The 20506-nt window shown below is 36.5% G+C and overlaps 1 protein-coding gene across 3 annotated transcripts in view; it reads right to left on the reverse strand.

Moving 5' to 3' along the window:
- Positions 1-5916: 5916 nt before the first annotated feature.
- CYRIA (CYFIP related Rac1 interactor A) overlaps positions 5917-20506 on the reverse strand; it is a 36556-nt gene continuing 21966 nt past the window's right edge. For 2 of the 3 annotated variants that reach the window (XM_075707465.1, XM_075707466.1), the window contains 9 exons: positions 15005-15126; positions 14000-14105; positions 12788-12924; positions 12626-12703; positions 12237-12353; positions 12062-12141; positions 10056-10182; positions 7359-7429; positions 5917-5980 (listed from right to left, as the gene is read on the reverse strand). In XM_075707465.1, the coding sequence (XP_075563580.1) occupies positions 5917-5980; positions 7359-7429; positions 10056-10182; positions 12062-12141; positions 12237-12353; positions 12626-12703; positions 12788-12924; positions 14000-14105; positions 15005-15126 (902 nt within the window). Of the gene's footprint in view, positions 5981-7358; positions 7430-10055; positions 10183-12061; positions 12142-12236; positions 12354-12625; positions 12704-12787; positions 12925-13999; positions 14106-15004; positions 15127-20442; positions 20453-20506 lie in introns of all 3 variants that reach the window. The other variant, XM_075707464.1, reaches the window with a different exon arrangement.

The raw sequence follows: 20506 nt of genomic DNA on the forward strand, positions 1-20506 counted from the left end.
ATTAAAAATTTTCATGGAGATGTAATATCTGGTTCAGTCTTATATTGATGTATTCAGTATCTCAGTAACTAGGACCACATATACCTGTTTGGTGAAGTTCATCTAAGTATCCTAATTCAAGTCCACTGTAAGGAATCTTGTTTGGGAAGGTTTCTATTAAAGAGCCTTTGAGCTCTGATGCTGCATGCTATTTAAGTCTGAGTTTAACAGTTAAAGTGCCTATAATTAATCACAGCCTTGTTTGCAATAAAAAAAAAAAAAAGATGGATTTTAACTTTTTTTTCCAAGCCACCCTAAACTAAATCAAAACACAAAAGATCATGGAACTGCTGTATTTCACTGTCAGACACTTCTTTATTATGAGTTTATAAAGACACAAATAGGAACTGCATAGAAAATTCTAGCGGAAAAGAATTAAAAGCATATAAACCCACAGCATTTGATTTAGAAAAATATCTGAAATTGCCAAATATTAGTACCGTTGAAAAACCAGTATAAGATCACTTTTTTCAATAACCTTCTCAGAAACGTTACCAAAATGAGGTTCAGTACCCATCTGTCTGCATTCACAGGGAAGACTCAGTTTGCAAGAGCAGAAGGCAGATGGAGGCTGCATACAGGTGAGCCACCTCGCATTCCCTTGCACACTGCTTTACATTACAGGATAAAGCCAAGCATCAAAAGGCAGAGGTTACAGCCTGAGATGGGTATTCAGGCAGCAAATGGAGTGGAAACTGAGGCTCTGCACAGTGCTGTGCCACTGCCACAGAAAGGGAGGTAAGGTTAGTAAGAGCCCTTAAGCTTCCTCCTACAACAACATCCTAAAATCATGTCTGTAAAGAGACACGTTTCTTCAATTTGGGTAGAATCCTTTCCCGGTCAAAGGCCTTCAGCAGTGCCCTGTCCATCTAACATGATCTGACTTTCAAACATGGCCATGTCACACAGCCCACAGGACAGAGGAATTTCTGAACTGCATGGTGACTGCATCCATGTCAAGTCTCATTATGGAATTATTGTCTTTTCATTATGGAAGATCTAAACCAGTTGAGGTCGATCATCTTCCACTGTCCTCTTCCAACTTCTTCTGTGTGTCTAGAGAAGATAGACACACTCTTCCACAATTTTCAAGGCAGTAAGAGAGTAGCTGTTTGACACATCACTAAAATCCATGACAAATGTCTTTAAACCCTAGGATTTCACTGAAGTGAATGCAGAATCAGAATGAGAACAATCACAAGCTGTAATAGCAATTTTGATCCAAGCCACATACAAATATTCTAACCTTTAAGTTCTGTTAGCAATTTTAAAATGTCAAGAGGTATGTCAAGTTCTTAATACCCAAGTCTACATATTTAATTGTCACAGCCCAAATATCCAAGAGAAGAGAGTTATATTAATTCCAGCTGGACACCAAATTAAGATCTGTTGAAAAATCATGACATATCTTCCTCTTAAACTAGGGATTAACACTTGGTCGGTCTACTTTTTAACTATATACTTACTGATTTTCTAGAACACGTACTGCACTGTTCATTTTAGTTTTCATTTCAAAGCAGTCAAGTGCAAGAGATCTCTGCAAGACTATCATGTTACGCCATTGATCTGCACTAGCAGAAGACTCAACTTGCTCAGGAATAAATAAGCAACTTGGGTCAAAGGTCACAACTGAGAAAAGACAAAGGGTATCATTTACACCTGTGTCAATCAGAAACAGCTCTACTGAAATCAATAATTCAATATTTGTGTCAAATCAGCATGAAAAAGAATTCTCTGTTTGCAGCATTTGGATTATGTGGCAGTCAGGAATTCACCTTTATTAGTCTGTAGCAGGAGGCATTACAGGCTACTAAGTTAAAATACTCAATCTGCTATATCAAGCTTTTTAACCAAAATGGGTTTTATTCTCTTATTGGCGGATCAAATTCATGTCACTGTTTCAGCTCACTGGCTTTCATTGTGCTATCTAATCTGCTTCACTGTGTGAATTCATAGATTCTGTAATTTTGCATTAGAGAATTCATCTGAGGCAAGAGAATAGTAATTTGTGTCCTACTTTTACACCTATTCCAACTATCTGCAACTATTAACAAACTTGTGGATATGCAAGATTTTATATTTCTTGACTTCTGATGTTTTGCCTTCAGGAATCCCACACCCCTGAGACCAGACAGAAAGTCTGGAGCCAGGAAGACTTACTCTTGGCGGAGAAGGATCAGGTTAGGGAACATTTAAATGAACTGAACATACACAAGTCTAGGAGACCTGATGGGATGCACCACAAATGCTGAGAGAGCTGGCCAATGTCACTGAAGGCTGGTTTATCTTGACGTTAGCAAGGCTTCTGCTACTGCCTCCCATAACATCCTCATAAACAAACTGATGAAATATGGATGAGATAAACAGACAGTGAGGTATATTGAGAACTGGCTGAACTGCCAGGCACAAAATCCATCTAGAGGCCATTCACTAGTGGCGTGCCCCAGTGGTTGATACTGGGACCAGCATTGTTTAACTTCATTAATGACCTGGAGGGTGGGACAGAGTGCACCCACAGGAATTTTGCAGATGATACAAAACTGGGAGGAGTTGTTGATACACCAGATGGTTGTGCTGCCATTCAGAGGGACCTTGACAGACTGGGATCTGGACAAACAAGAATCTGTACTGGTTTTTGGTCAAAACCAGATATGGCATGAAAAAATGATGCAGTATTTCCCAAAAGTGCATCCACCTAACTGGCACTGTATTTTTGTAGGAATATATTGATTCCATTAAACTTCTCAAGAGGTAAATGGGGGAGGGGGAAGAGAGATCATTTCATAGGAAGAATATATGTCCTACTATGTTTAATTCACAATAAATGTAAGAACACAAGTCATCTTATACACTACTTACATCTTGCTTCCAGTTTACATTTAGCTGAAATACAACACAGAAAGCAACATAGAGAAGACTTTTTGTTGCTTTGTAAGTTTTAGTAGACATGGAAAACATGTTTATCTGAGTAATGTGGTCTATCACATACCAGTAAATACAATCCTAGTAACTATCCTTTGTGACAGCCACTTAATAGCAGCAGAAAGCTTAGAAGTCATAAATTATGTTTCAAATCCATTTGTTTCCAGCAGCAAATTCTAGTCTTTCAAATTCATACCACCCTAAAATAATATTTTCTTCCCTCACAAAACAAGCAAATTTTTTAGGGTTGTTCTGACCCAAACTAGTCACACTCATTTATGCACATTCTGAAATGCTGTCACTATGAGGCTTAAATATTTATCATACTACAAACATGTATTCTTACATAATGATGAGCCAAAATAAGAAACACTGGCAAAATGGAGATCAATAACTTTGATCATTAGTCTATATAGCTCTTCTTGCTAAAGCAATTCATTTGCACTTATCTTAAGATTAAATGAATCATCCTCTGGTGACCTTATTGATTATAAATGCAACCTGAGATAGCCACCATAGCCTAGGATGACTAATGTGAAGATATAAAAGTCATAGAAGGGATTCATGCCCTCTACTCTGTAAAGCAGTATCAACAATTTCCCCTGGTCAAGATGACAGACAAGTGCCAAGAATCATCAGGAAAAACCCAGGAACTGTTTAAGTGACATAAGGTTATATTATTATGGCATACAAGTGAAACATTTTAAATGCTTTTTAAATAAACTATAAACTGGATACATAAAGGTGAGCCTACTATATCTCAGATCCAAAACTTTAAATGAGATACTTCTCAACCTGTTTATGTTGTCTCTAAATACAGACAGTTCCAGTGCTTACTGTACCAAACTTTTTATTATTTCAAACAAACTTCTGTACAAAAACATCATAGCAGGCAAAGAAATTCAGTAACTTCAGCAAACAGCACATGACAACTCGCAGAATGCTTTAAGGTTTACATTTTTATTATTCAAGTGACAAATAGCTTTCCTCTGAGCTACTTAAAGACTTCATTGCTTGACAATTAATCGCAGGTAAAGCATGTATTAACTTCAGTTACCAAAGCTCAACAGAATGACCTGTCATCCACCTAGATTTACCTAACTGGAAGTGACTATGAACAACGAAGGATTTCCCCTAATATACATTTGTAAATGTCCCCCCATTAAAAATGGAGTTTGTAAACAGTGGATTTACTACTGTGAAAGAGCAGTGTGATCATTGCTTCCAGAAAAAGAAAAAAACTAGCATGTTTTCTAATTCTGTTCCTGACAACATAGCGATCTGCTGCTACAACTGCAGATGTGTGACATGAATGCTGGAGTTGCGGTGCTGTCCAGTATCACAACACATAGAACGTCGGTGCCTATGGGTGCTAATCAGGCTTGAGAAACCTTATAGTGGTCATTCTGCTCAGAAATAAACTCTAAGGCAATTCCTACTCCAGAGAACTCGTGAAATTAATACTGTTTAAGGACTGAGTTCAACGACTGAATTTGTCACAGTGCAGCCGAGTTTCAGCAGACCCAATGCATCTTCAAAGTCTTAAGGTAATGTCATAAGAAGTGATATGCATGAAAATTCCAGTGAGAGCACACAAACCCTGATTTACGTACACAGGAATAAGCAAATACAAATCTGAATCTGTGCACAAGCACTGGAGTTCACACACACACATGCAAGCAAAGTACACAAAATCGAACACATTTTCAGAACATGACCTCTGCAAGAATATGTACAACAACTGCAGACCATCCAGAAGACACACTTAACAGAGCATGAGCACTTTGCTGCTTTTTGACAAAGTATTTCTATTCCATTTACTGGAAAAATTACTAGAAAGTAAGAACAAACAACTCAGCAAGGAACTCAACTCCTTGAAGCATCAATCACATCTCAAAAACCAATGAAGAGCAGTCAGCTGATATATATATATATATATATATCTGTGTTGACTCTGAATCACCTAATGAATAATACTATCAAGGAACTTGATGGAGTACCTAAGAACAGCTCAGCTCTTAAAACTTATTTATATCATCCCTAGTCTGGTGAGGCCAGTTGGACACTAGGGAAGCTTGCTGCTACAGAAGCGTGTTCTGCGTTATACCGGTTTATATCAATAAAAAAATTACTTACTGGGTAGAGCTGTCTGAGAGATAACATTCATCATGATATTGTTACACTGACAAACCCTTTCTAGTTAAGTCAAGGCATTAGTATTTTCCCTTTCCTTTCCAAATGGAGTAAAATTCTACAGAATTTTCAAAATCTAGCAATGGTCTTAAAACACTTCTTCTGTTTATTTATATTGGATCTGAAAAAGGATATTTGTTTCCTCAACGGTTGAAAGGTACAGGCTATACTTAATAAAAGAGGTAAAATGACCTCTTTGCAATATGTTTTTGAATGTCAGCCAGCACATAATCCTTAAAATCAGGTGTATCTCCACTTATTACAGGAAAGACAAAGTATTTTGAGAGTGATGAACATTCAAGTATTCTCCTATCCATACGAGTTTGATGAGATCCTAAAACTAACTGACTAAAAAACTGTGCACGTGTTCTTAAAACATATCCAATGATTTTTACTTCCTTCTCTTTTAAAGTTCCTTTTCTGTGGTATCTGATATTTCAGTTTATTTGCTTACTATTTTGTCTTCACTACTACTTCTCTGATAGAGAAGGTGTTTAAGGATTAAAATGCACAGAGAAGCTGTTGTAGCTGAAGAATGTAAGTATAAAAGTATTTTAAAAGTATTTTAAAAGATGAAGGCTAGCATAAAAACTTAGGCTGCACTATATAAAGTCAGTCAGGTTATGAACAGATTCATGTATTTTAGCAATGTGAAGAAAATGGTTATGTAAATACACACAAGTATTAACATCAAACTGTATTAAATTATGTAAACATACACATCTTCTGTGAGCAATACAAACATCTACTTGTCTCAGGATACTACTGCAGCATAGCTCGAATTTGTTTTGAAGTAGATTCATCATTCAGGTGTTTTGTAGTGAACCTAGAAATTACAAGTTAAAACAATATTTTGTAAAATGAACAGGGATTAGAAAAGTCTGAAAACTTCAGTGCCTGTTTTTTAAGATCAGTGCAGTTTAATCACACAAAGGAGGAACTTAGATGTTCCGCTAGTCACTGATCACTGGAATTTAACTGCTAATAGTCTGGTGCTCTTTGTCTTCTAAATACCCCTTGCAATATATTATTCCCTGTTAACGGGTGGAGAATTGTGGCTAAATACTGTTTGCCACCTGCCTATGACATTGTCATAATTCTGGGTTGAAATTATCTCTTCTTCCAGTTAAAAGCCCCAAAAGAAGTAAAAAACATGGAAAGACAGAAGAAATAGGGTAAATACTAAAAGGATTTAGGAATCTAGATTGAATTTTGGCATAATCTGTAAGTCTAATTTTAAGGAGCTTTCTTAAATGTCCTATGCCTTTACATCTTATGATATACCATCACACAGAGGGTTTCCTATTTTTTTTTTTATTTTGTAACCAGAAGATTTGGTAGTGATTTACACTTCTGGGAATGTCTTGGGAGGATGGAAGACCTTTAGTGTGTTTTTTTTCTATTTAAGCCCAAACATTCTCCACTGCTAATGTTTGCAGGGAGACCAATCATTGCACAAGCTCAAAACACATATGATACCTGTAGGATTCAACTCCACATCAATTTTAATTCAAAAGACATGATAAGCAAATATGGAGGTGGTTATGGCTGTAGTTTGCACTCTGTGCAAGCATTCAACAGCTACAGAATTCAGTACAGCTCTGAAAAACTTGGTACTAAGACTCCCTTCTTGGCTTCCGAGAAGTGTCAGACCATTGTGTCTTGCTTCCCAAGACAGCACCTTAAACACTTAGCTAAAGGGTTGGGATTTAGGTTGCTGTTTTCTTGAAGTCGTATCATTTAGCAAAATTAAAAAAAAAAAAAAAAAAGTCTTATTAAATCACAGGGAAAGAGAGAAGGGAACTATCAAGGGTTTGAGAAATAGGAATTCTACTCTTCACTTCTAAAATGTTCTAGTTGCTGGGGTATTTTATATAACAAATCTTAGCTTAGATATATTGTTAACCTTTGAGGTATTGTTTACCTTTTAGATGGCTAAGTTTTAGGTGATAAAACAAACCTTAAGTATCTCTGAAGAAGGACATTATGACTTCCAATATTAATAGTCATTGCTTATCAAAGTGAAATGGAATTGAAAGAAATTAATATTACTTAAGAAAACCCCATGTGATGAAGGCAAACCTGAACGGACAATTTTCTTAATAAATCAAGCTTCTAAGGTGAAATGTCTTAAATATAAAGAGATTGGGAGAAAAGTAAGAGGAATTTGTTAAGGCTGAATCAAAGAATTATTCCACACATACCTGAGAGCATTCAGAAGTCCTTCCACAGTGTCAGGAGGTTGTTCCTTTAAAACTTTTATGCATCCCTTCATCTGGGAACAGAAGCATGCCACTATTGAACAATAATATATGAATTGCACTAGCTGAAAACAGGAAAAATTTCACCAAAGACAGGCAGGGGTTTTTTTTCTCCTGAATGTTAATGCTGCTTTATATGACACAATAAAAACATTATAACTTATTAAAAATTATCTTAAGTTAAAAACCTTTTGAGAAAACATAGTCTACTTTAATAAGCATTTGTAGATAGTAAATTATATATCATGTATATATTTTAACTTGCACATGATTTCTCCAATTCCAACTTAAAAAAAAAAAAAATCAAGAACAGCTGATATAAGCTAAAAAAAGAGATTTTGGAAGAGAGTTCCATGTCATTGTTGTTAGCAACTATCAGAAGAGATGTTTCAACTTTGACTTTTATTTTTATGCTTGCACACAAGGAAGTAATTTTCAGTATTCAGTTTTTAGTTGTAAACCTAACTGGTGATAACTTATGATTTGTTTTATAACTAGTGGTTACAAATTTAATGTGAGATAAGAAGTCCATGATGTTGGTTTTAAACACCACACTGAACGAACATCTTTGTGGAAACTGTAGAAACCAGGCTGAAATGGTGTCCAAATTTACAAAAGGGGAAATGAAGAGAAGGAGATGTAGAACTCATTTGACCTGCTATACAGACTCCTGATCTAGTCAGTAGAGAGAAATAGGAAATTCCTCTAACCTATTCAGTATATACTTGCATATGTAGTGAATCGTGCTCCAGAAGTACCTATTTCTTCCCATTGCCATGAAGACATCTAAAAGCTATCCATAAATTAGTCTAGATGAATTCCATCTTACTTAAAATGACAGATAAAAACATGGCAGAGAAAAGATTTGAACCTTCTAATTTTCCAAGTCACATTACAGTGCTAAATCTATATGCTAGTATTTTCTTCGCAGCTAAAGAGCAACTCTGCCTTATTATGGAAGTGGATGATGAAATACTTAACTGAAGTCAGGGTCCGTGTATTTGCCAATAAAAATGATTAGAAAACGTAACTCAGCCTCCTGCACAATGACTAGCCTAACAATCACTGATCACTGCTCAGTTGGCTCATTTCTACCTGGAAGATAAAACTAGCTTTGCAAATAGCAGATCAGATGAAATTCTCAGGGTAGCAGCACACGTTTTGAAGTGACACAGTTACTTTTCCTAAACCAGAGAAACGCAAGACTATATTTACATCACTTAGTACAGGTTTACATGCCCCATCAGATCAGATCAGACAAACTCAAAGGGGATGAAAATTCAAACCATTCTTTTCTGGTTTCGTTAGAATCAGAATCCCTAAACCTGTCAAAAAAGAGAAGCTGTACGGATGTCTGAGCTTGGAGCCTGTAATTAACAGCTTGAAATACAGTCTCCAGTCTTGAAAGAGTAAGGAAAGTGTAATTTGTTCCACTGTCCCTGAAATTCTCTTGACATGGCTCCCAAGAAGTGACTAGTTTGGAAAAAAGAATTGGTTTTCACAGTAAAATAAACTCATCATCTGAAATATTTTAAGATTCTTTTATTAGAGAAGAATCACTAAACTAATTAGGCGAATCAAGATTTGGGACCATGTACTTATTTTTAAAACCGAGTCATACATCTCCTGCCTCCCATTTACATCTACCTAACTATCCTTTAATATTACAGGGCTTTAGGATAAATGTGAGAAAAAGTACACACATTTTATATTTGGTCCTATCAAAATTTAACTTGTGTTGTCTCTGTAGGCAAGAGACTGAATTAGAAGTCAGGAAGTCTGCATTCAGTTCCTGAGCTTGATCTGCTGCATGACCTTGAGCAATCAATCCACCTCTGTGACATATATTTCTCTCTGTAAAACAGTCAAAGAGGAGATGTGGCAAAATACCAATATCTGCAGATGAAAAATGCTAACGAAGACTCACTGTCATGGAGCACAATTTTTTGTTTTTTTTTTTCTTTCTTCTGAAGTAGGCTGCCTTGTAAAGAGGAAGACATCTTTTTTCATGAATTACAGCTTATTTCTGCTGAAAGACATGGTGCATGAGATTTCGGTTTGTAAACCGTAGCAAAAATAAAGAGTATTTCTTTGTGTATGCTTGAAATATCTCAGATGAAGACATAAGGTTGATTCCCCTGTGACTGGTCATGCCAAAGCTAAAACTGAAGGGTCATTACCAACATTACAACAATAACATTTCAGTTCTGCTACGTCAGATCTCAGACAAAGCTGAGACAATGTTGAATATCTGCTTATTACAACAGAACTACTGCCAAAGATGAGCATTTCAGCATAAATAAATTACATGATTAATAAAAAATTATGACCACAGAACTTCTTCCAGGGTAGGTGTAATATGAAATTATTTTAGTGTAACCATACAGCTGGCAGGAAAGCAGAACTAACAAAGATAAATGAGTACCTGTGTCTGGAAGAACATACAAAGAAAAAAAGACTGATCCTTATTTTAATTTCAAACAAGCTGATATATTAAAGTATGCAGGTGAAGATAAATTTGAAATTTTACCATTCAGAAGTAATTACAATGATTTATACAAAATCATAAGCTTGGGCTGAAAAAAAGTTGCAGACTAGTATTCTCAAACCTACAGAGTATTAAAGAAAAGTCACTCTTACATCAATCTTTGATGTCTTTGAGAAAGCTCCCACAGGATGAACGTGATCATACAGAATAATAACTCCCACCATTACTCGCATGCAGAACATAAGGGTCTCTTCACTGGTGAATCTACTCCTGTACTCTCTGGAAAACAGAGCAAAAGAAACAAACAGTCTTGACTTTTTACTGGAAAATTTTGCAAACTAGGCTATGAGCGCATGAAATCTGAACATTGTATTTTAAGGTTGAAGATGAATCTTAGTAAGATTTTAAAGATCTTTGAATTGCGTAAAGTCCTTGTCAATTTAGAAGGTAGGTTAGAAAGCAAATAAAGATAAGTAAACCCCTTCTAACATCCCTTCATAGTTCAGATCCTCACTTCAGCAAAACGTCTTGGCTTCACAGAAGGCTTCCATGTTCATGAAAAATGATGGAGACTGATTGTAGTTCTGTTTAATCTTAGAAACACAACATATCAGGATTCAAAGGAAGGCTTCTCTTTTTGCTTAAATTCCTACTTTGAAACAGTTAACATTTAAGTGGGATCTAATTTCAGCAGCTAGTAAGTTTAGGGCTTCACCTAGGTGAATCAACTCATAGTGCTCGTGCTCTCTCTCTCCCTCCCCCTCCCCCAAGCCCATAGGCAACTTCAACAACCCAGGGTCACTGAGCATCTAAAATGTAGAAGCCCACTAGACAGGACTGGACTGAACTCATTACAAAGAGATTTTCTTTGACTTTTCAATTCCAAAATAAGAATATGGATGGCACAGTTAAGACAGCCCCTACTGGCTCTAATCCATGAAACCATCTTCAGGGAATTAAAAATGAGCTACGGTAGAGAAAAACAGAAACTGTGAAAAACATAAATGATCACAATTTTTCTAACAAATATTATTTTGAGTAGATAATACATAGATTTGTCTACTGTCATTCATTGGTTTTCAATATAAAATTTTTCACTTAAACATATAATTAAAAATACTAAAATCTGTACTATACTACCTCTCCGTTTACAAGAACTTCAACTTTTCTTCTTCTGTTTAATTAACACAGCATCATAACATGAACAGATTTAAAAGCTACAGACATTTTGATGTGAAAATACTTGATTATCCCACAATTAGAACTAAGTATCAGATAATCTTCTGGTAGATGACTCACAACTTTCTGTTTCTCTACTCTTGCCAAAAAATGAGTTCACACGTAAGGTTCTTTTCAATGACTACTTCTATGATGTCCCAGGATTGTGACATGAGGCCCACCACCTACATACACCTCTCCAGAATTTTCATAAACGAACAACAATAACCTCAGGAATTCTACCCTTTCTATGGCACCATGAACAAACAATTCAAAGACAGGAAAACTACCTTGACTCTATCTTGTATGTGTTTGCCGCTCAGAGACATCTAACCTAAGAAACACTTGACTAAATGCATAGTTAAACAACAGCAACCCCACTGGCTATACCTATGCTAGCAGCTAAGAAAACAACTACTGTACAGTTTCCATACAGATGAAGTTTCTTATATCCGGAGTAAGACAGCTACATCCCAAAAAAGGTCTACTCAAATGATCCTCAAAATAGTCCCTGTGCATCATTTGTGAAAGCGCTACTTAGGGGCAAGACTTTGGCTTTTCCAAGTGTGCTAACAACTGAGCAGCATGAGCAATCAAGAGACAGTAGTTGGCCTATGGCCCTGGTTAGACAAGACACAGACACTGAAGCCTAGGAGCACGTTAAGATTACACTTGTATTTTAACCTTTTGTTGAAATACAGGCTATGTAAATTCTCCCTAACAAAACTCAATGCTGATTCATGAAGAATATCATAAGGTGGTTAAAACAGGAGGAAGGGCCTTCTTATACCAGGTTATGCTTTGTATACAAACATGATAACAACTTAAGGCAAACATACAGGAATTAATTTGGAAAAAAATGTGTTCATCCCAGGTGGCCACTTACAATACAATACAAATTCTCTCATACAAGAAAAACAAGATTTAAGGTAAAACTTACGGTGTTTCCAACATGACTTTACATACACTAGCCATAGTACTTAGACAGTCCGTTGTATTTTCAATTGGTAACGTTTTGTTCTAGAAGGGTTAAAAACAGCCATTGTTCAGTAAACTATCTTGTAAAATTAAAATCAAGAGTGTCTGTATTAGACCTTTTCTCCCCCATTACCTACTTCTGATACAAAATGTGTAGTTGCATTACTGAGTGTTTTCAGCATTGGTGTGGCTTCTGCATAAAACAGGGACATCCTATTGGCCATTTCATTGTTTACTTCATTCTCAATGTCTAGCTGATGAAAACATGAGAAAAAATAGTCAGTAAAACTCTTGAAAATCTTGCCAGCAGCAAGAAAATGATACAGAACATGCTCATGTCAGCAAGCAGATTGTTGCATGAATAGTTCCACTCTAATCACTTTATCCGCACTGCTGATTAACTCTTGGTGGGAAGGAGAGAACATGACAGCTAGCGAATCAAAACAAAAAACATTACCACAAATGGTATAAATGCACACTGATTAATACCTCAATGTGAACAACAGATCAGATTTTATTTACTTACATGCATGTTGTTTATTCTGTTGCGATTTATTGTCCGCCTGTAATAACTGAAGTCATTCTGAATTGCTGGGTTTCTCATCTTAGAAGACGACAAATAGGAAATAATCAGTTTCGGTTCAAAATACATGGAAAAATCAGCACATATTGAAAAGATTTTATTAACCTTAAGTTCATCAAAACGAAGGGTAAAATGTAAGATTTCTGCAAACTCTTTTGCTAGAGCCTGTTCCCGTTCCAGGTGCTGAGTTGGAGTATAAGGTGGACACGTCAAGGACTCCAATAAGCTCTGCAGGGCTTTCTCTGAATAAAAATCAGAAGCACAAATACTGTTCAGTCCACACAACAGCAAAGTTTTAAGTAAATATCTAAATATACTTTGCTTGAAGGGAAGGAACCCTCTGAACATGCACAGCCCTAACAGAAATGCTCTTTCTTACTATTCTAAGGTGAGAAACATCAAAGACACCTCAGAGAGCCTCTTCAGGCTCTCTGCCATTTTCTCTCCATTTTGTACCACTGAGCTCTTTTCCCTTTTTTATCATCCTTTATCTGGATTCCCTATAAAAAAATTTTAGAGAGAGCATTTTTCTTGCATTCAGATATTCAACTCTTTCTCTTTCATCTTCCCCAATTAGCCATCAGCTCAGTATAGAGATTATTCTGGCATCTGTTACTAAAAGTGTACTCTTAGGCACTGATAGCAATGCAATTCAGCTCCCGCGGCTATAATTACTAGTGCAACTCAAAAAGTGAAAGACTTAGTAAGCAGGATGGTGTAGAAGAATTCCCTGCACTGGGAGCTCTCCCACTTCATACATAAATTTTTGCACACTGGTTCTTTTCCGGAGTCCTAATTCAAGGAGTAATTTCATCATTTTTTGGGTTTGTAGGGATGACAAAGCCAGTGTGAAATGTGCCCAGCTTTGGATTTTCACCCTGTGAGAAAGTTCATTGACACCCTTCTCCCCCTTTTATCCCCTGTTTTTAAAAATTTCAAAATATTATTGGTTTATATTCCTTTTAAAACTCTGAAGGATCCAAACTACAAAAAATAAATTGCATTAGTACAATATGGACCAGTGAACTGCAGAAGAGTAGCAGTCATCAGAGAAAAACTTTATGCAGTTTTATCATGTTCTTTGCTTGTACTCTATCTAGATAATGCAGATTTATTTTAAGTGACAAACCAACAAACTATGATAATTTTAAAATGAAATGAATAAAAATACGCCTCGATAAATGTAATTGCAGTTAAATGTCAGCTGATATCAAACAGAAAGAATAATAAATCTTTAAAAGTGCATGGAAAAAGAAACCTCCTATTTCTTTATATACAAAATAGCCTAATAAACAGATCTACTAAAACAGGGCTCACCTAATCTGAGTGAAAACTCATAGAAGCGCTTCAGCCTTACAACCAGAGGACATACTGAATTCCATGCTTTTTCTTGCAACTGGATATCATTGGGGTTTTGTATTGCCTGAAATGAAAATAGTACTGTAAAGAACCGTGATCCATGAATAACAAGCAAAAGACTGTTTGGATGTTTTCTAGTTCACTATTTTAGAAAGTATTGTAAAATATAGAACAATTATGAGAAATTACATTGCGCCAGAATAGGAAATTAATGAGTCCAAAAAATACCATTTTTTCCACCTTCCCTCTCCCCCTGTAACATAGTTATTTAAAATTATTCATTCAAATGCACCACTGACATACAGGAAGATGTTTTATCACATTATTTGGGGAAAAAAATATGGCAGAAACATCAGGGAAGACCTTTTGTATGATTACTGCTTACAGAAATAGCCTTTTTTAAGATTCTGATGCTTTTGAAATCTTCAACATACTCAGGTTCTTAAGTAACCAACAGCTCACACTAACTGCAAAGCTGATGCAGGGAAAGGTTTGGTCAGTTGAGCGAAATTCTAAGTTATAGTTCAGAACTGTACTTGGGACCAGTTTCATAGAATAAGATGCCAGCAAAGTGGACGTAAGGTTATAATTTCCTGTGTTTCATTGTTTCACTTACACAGAACAACTATTTTCAACTTTTTTTATAGTGTATTTCTGACATCTGAGTGTTATTTCTTCTATGTCCTCAACTTTGACTTCTATATATGAAATGAGGTCTATGAAACAGTGTTTCTCAAAAATTACTAATAGTAAACCTAAAAGAAGTTCCAACAGCCATCATTTAATGATTTGACATTAGGGCTTTATAGTCAGCGTTACACCTAATCTGTAACACATTTCCTAAATACAATTTTAACGATGATTTTCCTATCTTTTCACAGAACGTGCCTGAATACAGAACAGAAGGAACACATTGAGTTTTGCTTGATTTTGCTTCCAAAGAACTGTCATTAACAAACATACATCTCTAATTTCTTGACCAGCTCCTTTGTAAGCCTGAAGGTCTGCAAGCATGCTTTCCGAGTCCTGTAAAACTGCACTGATCTGATTCCATACCTCCCTCTCTCCATCTGTGGGCTGTGCATCTAAGAAACAGAAAAGCAAAATGCACAAAGTCAAAAGGAACCTGCAATACAAACGGCAAGATTACTCAGTTCTACTTAACAACATTATATCCAGCTTGACTATGTGTAAGCTCATTCTGATGTGGTTTTTTTTAAATACACAGTTATACTGCACTGCCATTCTGCACATCCAAGTTTTTGCTTTCTATAGCAAGGAAGGAAAAACAGTACAGTTTTTGTATGCTCTGGCTCATAATGCCTCTTCTCAAAACACAACATTTTAAAGTGAAGCGGTATCGTAAAGCAATGTTATTAGAACATAGGATAATGCATCAGTCCTTTAGTAAAAATGTTCCTCTCTTTCATGAAAGAGCTCCAGAGCTTGATTACAAAGGATTGTTCACTTTTCTTGCAGCTTGGGAATAAAATCAGGCTTTTCAGTGGATGGAGCCATGGGATATTACACCACTTTGCCTTTCCTTCAGGCTTCCTTAACCAGGGTAATTTATTTCTCTTTTTGGAAAACACAGATACAGCACTGTTAAAAATAAACATATTTCTTACATATGTCAGAGATCATTCCTGCTTGCTAAAATAAATCCAGTTCTGTCAATGATCAGTTTGTTTTCAGGGTGGGAGTGACCTGTAGACCTTTATTGTTCAGAAGAATGGCATTTGGTTTCCCATTCAAATCCCATACGATGGGATTTTCACAGCAGTGTGATACCAGGGAGCGATGTTATCCCTAGAATCTCAACACATTACACAAGGTAGAGATCTTCTGCCTTCTTTTGCTTTAAAATATAAAGATGACTGGCACTGACTAAAGACTGGATGGCCTATATATGGAATTGTAGTCAGTATTTGTAGAAACCAAGCCAGAAAACGTTAAATTAATTATTTCTCCACCCTTAATTGGTTTAGTGGTGGACTTGGTAGTGTTAGGTTAATGGTTGGACTGGATGATCTTCAAGGTCTTTTACAACCTAAACAATTCTATGATTCTATGAAACAATCACATTGTCCCAGCAGATTTCTACAGACAGCTTTTTTTTTTTTTCCTCTTAAATTTGTATTAGCTTTTAAAGATAGACTTTTAATTTCTGTGGAAGGAAAAAAAAAAACTTTGAAGGTGAATCTTAGGACTTAAGGACTACTTGCTTGAAGTAAAAGCAATGAGGTACCTTCAGTTCAAAACTCATTGATTAGGAAGAACTACGGTACACATCTCTACATTAATAGACAAAAAAAAATATTAAAGATACTTTTTCTATTTAGTCTTCTCACTCTCCTTAAGAAATGAGACACAGTTCTCCACCCATATATCATTATGGGATTCATTTACCCACCCACCATTAGAAACAAATGAACTGGTTCACCTTGGAGAGTATGGAAAGAGCAGGCATTCTCACAGCCTTTCTCCATGTTGTTCCTGGTTAGGGTAATTTGTTTAAATGTGTCAAGTTATCTATGGACCTTGCACCAGCCAGACATAAATGGCTGAGACTTATGGGTCCATAGCTCTGAAGCAAATAATACTTAATTTTTTTTCCGTATTCGTATGTCGCCATGAGTCCCATTAGACTGGGCACGTGAAACAATACTGATTTGACTTTCCTTTTATTCTTGAAGTTTTCCCTAACCTGGTTTAAAAGAGAGAATGAGTGAAAGTAAAAATAAGCTGGGCTTACTCAGCTGGGTTTTATATCCAAAATACTTCATGTAACTAAAAAATTCCACTATCCACCAAAAAACAACGGAGAGTAGGACCAGAGGGAAAAACTATCCCAAACAGGAAAATCCCAGCTGGGACATGGCTGTTGAACCAACCTATTAATCACATTAAGTTTACAGTGTTACTGACTGGTTCTTTCCCCAAGCTGCAAGAAATCTCAGGTATACACCATAAGGGCTCTGTCATCTTGTGATAAACAAAACTGTAAACACTTCTGAGTTTAGCGAAGAAGGTGGTAATCTTGCTAAACAGGTACATGCCACAGAACAACAGAGTAGGGGAAGGTAGGAGTCACCTATAAATCAGTATCTATATTTTAATAGTTAAATAAAAGTTAATTAAAATAACATTTTCAGTAAATATTAGGACACACACACAAAAAAAGTAATTTATTAGTACAGTTCACAAGTGTAAAATTTGCACGTTCAGGTTACCTGAAGCATGGGTTGGTTATCAAGGTACTCCTATGTTACTTTGCACAATTTATTTGCTTTCAAAAATACTAGCCCCTAATAGAAACGTAAACACTATAGACGGCTCAGCACTTTGGGACTTAAAAATGGCCTTTAGTAACACCCTTTATTGTTAGTCTTTTTCAAATTTTCCCAATTCATCTTTTGGAAGTTGGGGGAAGGTTGAATATTTGAAATCCATTGAGCTTTCTGTAGTATCCCAGCACGTGGCGAAGTAGGAGTAGGAGGAAGGTAGGTGGGTGGAAGAGGGAAAGAAAGGGAAGGGAGAGTAAGAGGGCTGCAAAGGCTACAGAGCAACAGGCTTAGCTTGCATTTGCAGAAGCGGTTTATATTTATGCTGAAAGTGTTTAGCTTAAAAATAAAGGTAGGGAGGATGATTCAGGCTTTTTTAAAAAAAACATGCATCTTACTCATGAAATATATGTTATGCAAACAGATGTTCTGATACAACCATGGTGATGTTTCAAAAGAGATTTTACATGAAGATCTTGCCAAAAATGGTCAACTAAAATGCCTGTAATTGATCACTTTGAAAAAGATTTCATCTTGCTGTCAACAACAATAACAACAGCAGCAACAACAACTAAAAGTAATACAGATTTCTTCATGACAGATTTTGGCTTTTTGAATTGGTTTTCTACTCCAACACCACCAAAGCTCATTTCTCTGTTCTGAGTAAAAGAAATGCCATTCCTGAATCACAGTATGGAATCGCTGCTTGGCAGTGCTCACCTCTTCTCCCCGTACTGCCAGAGAACCAGCACGTGCTTAAGCAATTTGAGCCCATTTATAAATAAAACCACAGCCACTGACTAATCCACATTGAATGCAAGCTCTCTCAATAATAAGTTACCATAATCACTAGACTTACTGCATTTCAAGTCTGAGTTTTTAGAGTACTCATGATTAGCATTCAGAGTACGCTGTCTTTAATAAGACAAAATTGGAAACCCTTCTACCTCCCTTTGCCTGAGTGTCTCCAATGTGAACCCTAAACCTGACAGCTAAATGCATCCTCTATCAAATTATTTCAAGAGTCAAACCAGGTTTGACTCTTCCATATACAGGTTCTGTCAACAAATTTTAATTTAGAAAGCAAAAATTTTAGCTCTGGAGAGAAATGCAATTCCATTTACTCCATCTGAAATAACCAGGATATGATAATCACCCATTCCATGACCAAATGCTGTCTCTCATCTATATACATGTTCTATTCCATATTTTGGATGAGGCTTCAGATTTCATAAAAAAAGGGGAAAGCTGGAACAACTACAATCCATTTGTGGATTAAATGCATTAAATATTTCAGAGGCATGGTGGGGTGGGAGGGTGGAATCATAAATTTTTTTTTTCTTAGAAAAACACCTGTCATTTGTTTCAAAAAAACCCTAACAACACAACATATCTAGCCTATTCTTCACCAAGTGAGCATTAGAAAAAGCATAGAAACTGCTACGTAGGTAAGACATTAGTAGCCACAGGACAAGATTAAATATAAAAGAATGAATATGAAGCCTTTACCAATACAAAATCAAGTATAACAATATCTCAGTGTTTTTATGAAGTATAACAATATCTCAATAATTAATTTTAATGAAGAGATGACAAGACAGTACTAAAAGAAGCTCTTCCAACCCATACACCGTTTCTATATCTGAAATGCAGACCAAAAGCACAGAACTTTATTCCACCCTCAGTTAAACGGATGGCAAGTAAAGAGGATTCCCACTGAAGCTGGTTAGTGCTTGCATTTTGTTGAATGTCATATTTGTCGAATGTCATATTTGTCAAAAACATCATAATCACCTGGCCTCAACAGCCTAGCAAAAGAAAAATGAGTAAAACAAGATGTCTTAGGGGCTCCACTTTCAGCTTTTCTTGTCCTGTCCACTGCTGAATGTGGTCAATAAATCCACCAGCCACCAACAGCAAGTTAGAGAGCAGTGTGTGTGTGTATATATATATATACATACATATATACACACACACACGCACTGCTTATATTACAGTATCATGCTAAAGTCCTATTTCAGGTTTGTCACCATGACAATGATTTTTCCCATTCCAATCTGGGACACAATTAGATGAAAAGCTAGTTTATGCCCTTGGGAAAAATAAAAGGCATTACAACTACAGGGAATAAAGCATTTCAGAGGGTATCAGAACCTACTATACTCCATACATTAAAAAGAATGGTACTCTGTAGAAACAGTACCCTATCCACGATATAAGTCAAATGGATTTTTTAGTTTTGTTCTGGCTAGTTTAGAAAGGACAAAGTGAAGCTCCCTAAATTGTTAATGCTTGCTGTCAGTGCCCGGCTTCAGCTCCGTGGCGGATGCGGAGTGGACACCCTCCCTGCTTCCTGCTTAGGGCTCGCTCTGCAGCACGGAGACAAGAGTTTAGCCTCCCACAGGCTGGATACAGATGACATCTCCAGCCTTGCTGCCTGTGGAGCGAGGGTATTAATTAATATCCTATTACGCAAGAAGTGGGCAGTTGCTCTGCTGCCAGATACGTTCCGGTAATAGGCACTTTTAATCATACATGAACACTGGTAACTGAAAGTGCCATGAATCTTGCTGGGGATGGGGGGGAATCCTAGAAAATAAGTGTCCTTGATTCTTGGGGGGATGGGATTAAATTAGGATCAGGTAACGAGCCCACCCAGCTAACATTCAGGAAAAAGGGGAATCTGCTCAGGTTAAGGTTAAAAAGTTTGGTCTTATAAAACATATTTGTATCTGAGGAGAGGATGGGACAGAAGGTGTCACTTAAGGACATGTCCTCCCAATAATCTACAAGCTTTAGTCTTTTAGGTTCAAAATAAGTTGTTGTTACCTCAACCTTCAAATTATTTCCAAGAATTCATGTGGAAATATTTGTTCACTTTGCCTGAAAAAGGCTCTGTATGGGCAAGCAGTATGTGACAATAGATTTTCTGCAAAAAAGAGCACTCGTAAGCTGCTATGGAAAGAGCCTCAAACACCCAGAATTCATTTACCTGTGACTAATTTAAACAAGGTGAACATCTAAAGAACAAAACAGTTTTTGAACTGACAAAATCCATTTCAAGAGAATCCGCCCTATAGGCTCAATGAAATCCTGAAATCCAGAGACTCTCAAGACTTGCCATGCACTCACTCTTCCCAACATTACTTTCGAGTTGAGAGCCAAGAAGGAATTAAGGCAA

This window comes from Pelecanus crispus, chromosome 3 (assembly GCF_030463565.1).
Source record: "Pelecanus crispus isolate bPelCri1 chromosome 3, bPelCri1.pri, whole genome shotgun sequence".
Taxonomy (NCBI): Eukaryota; Metazoa; Chordata; class Aves; order Pelecaniformes; family Pelecanidae; genus Pelecanus; species Pelecanus crispus.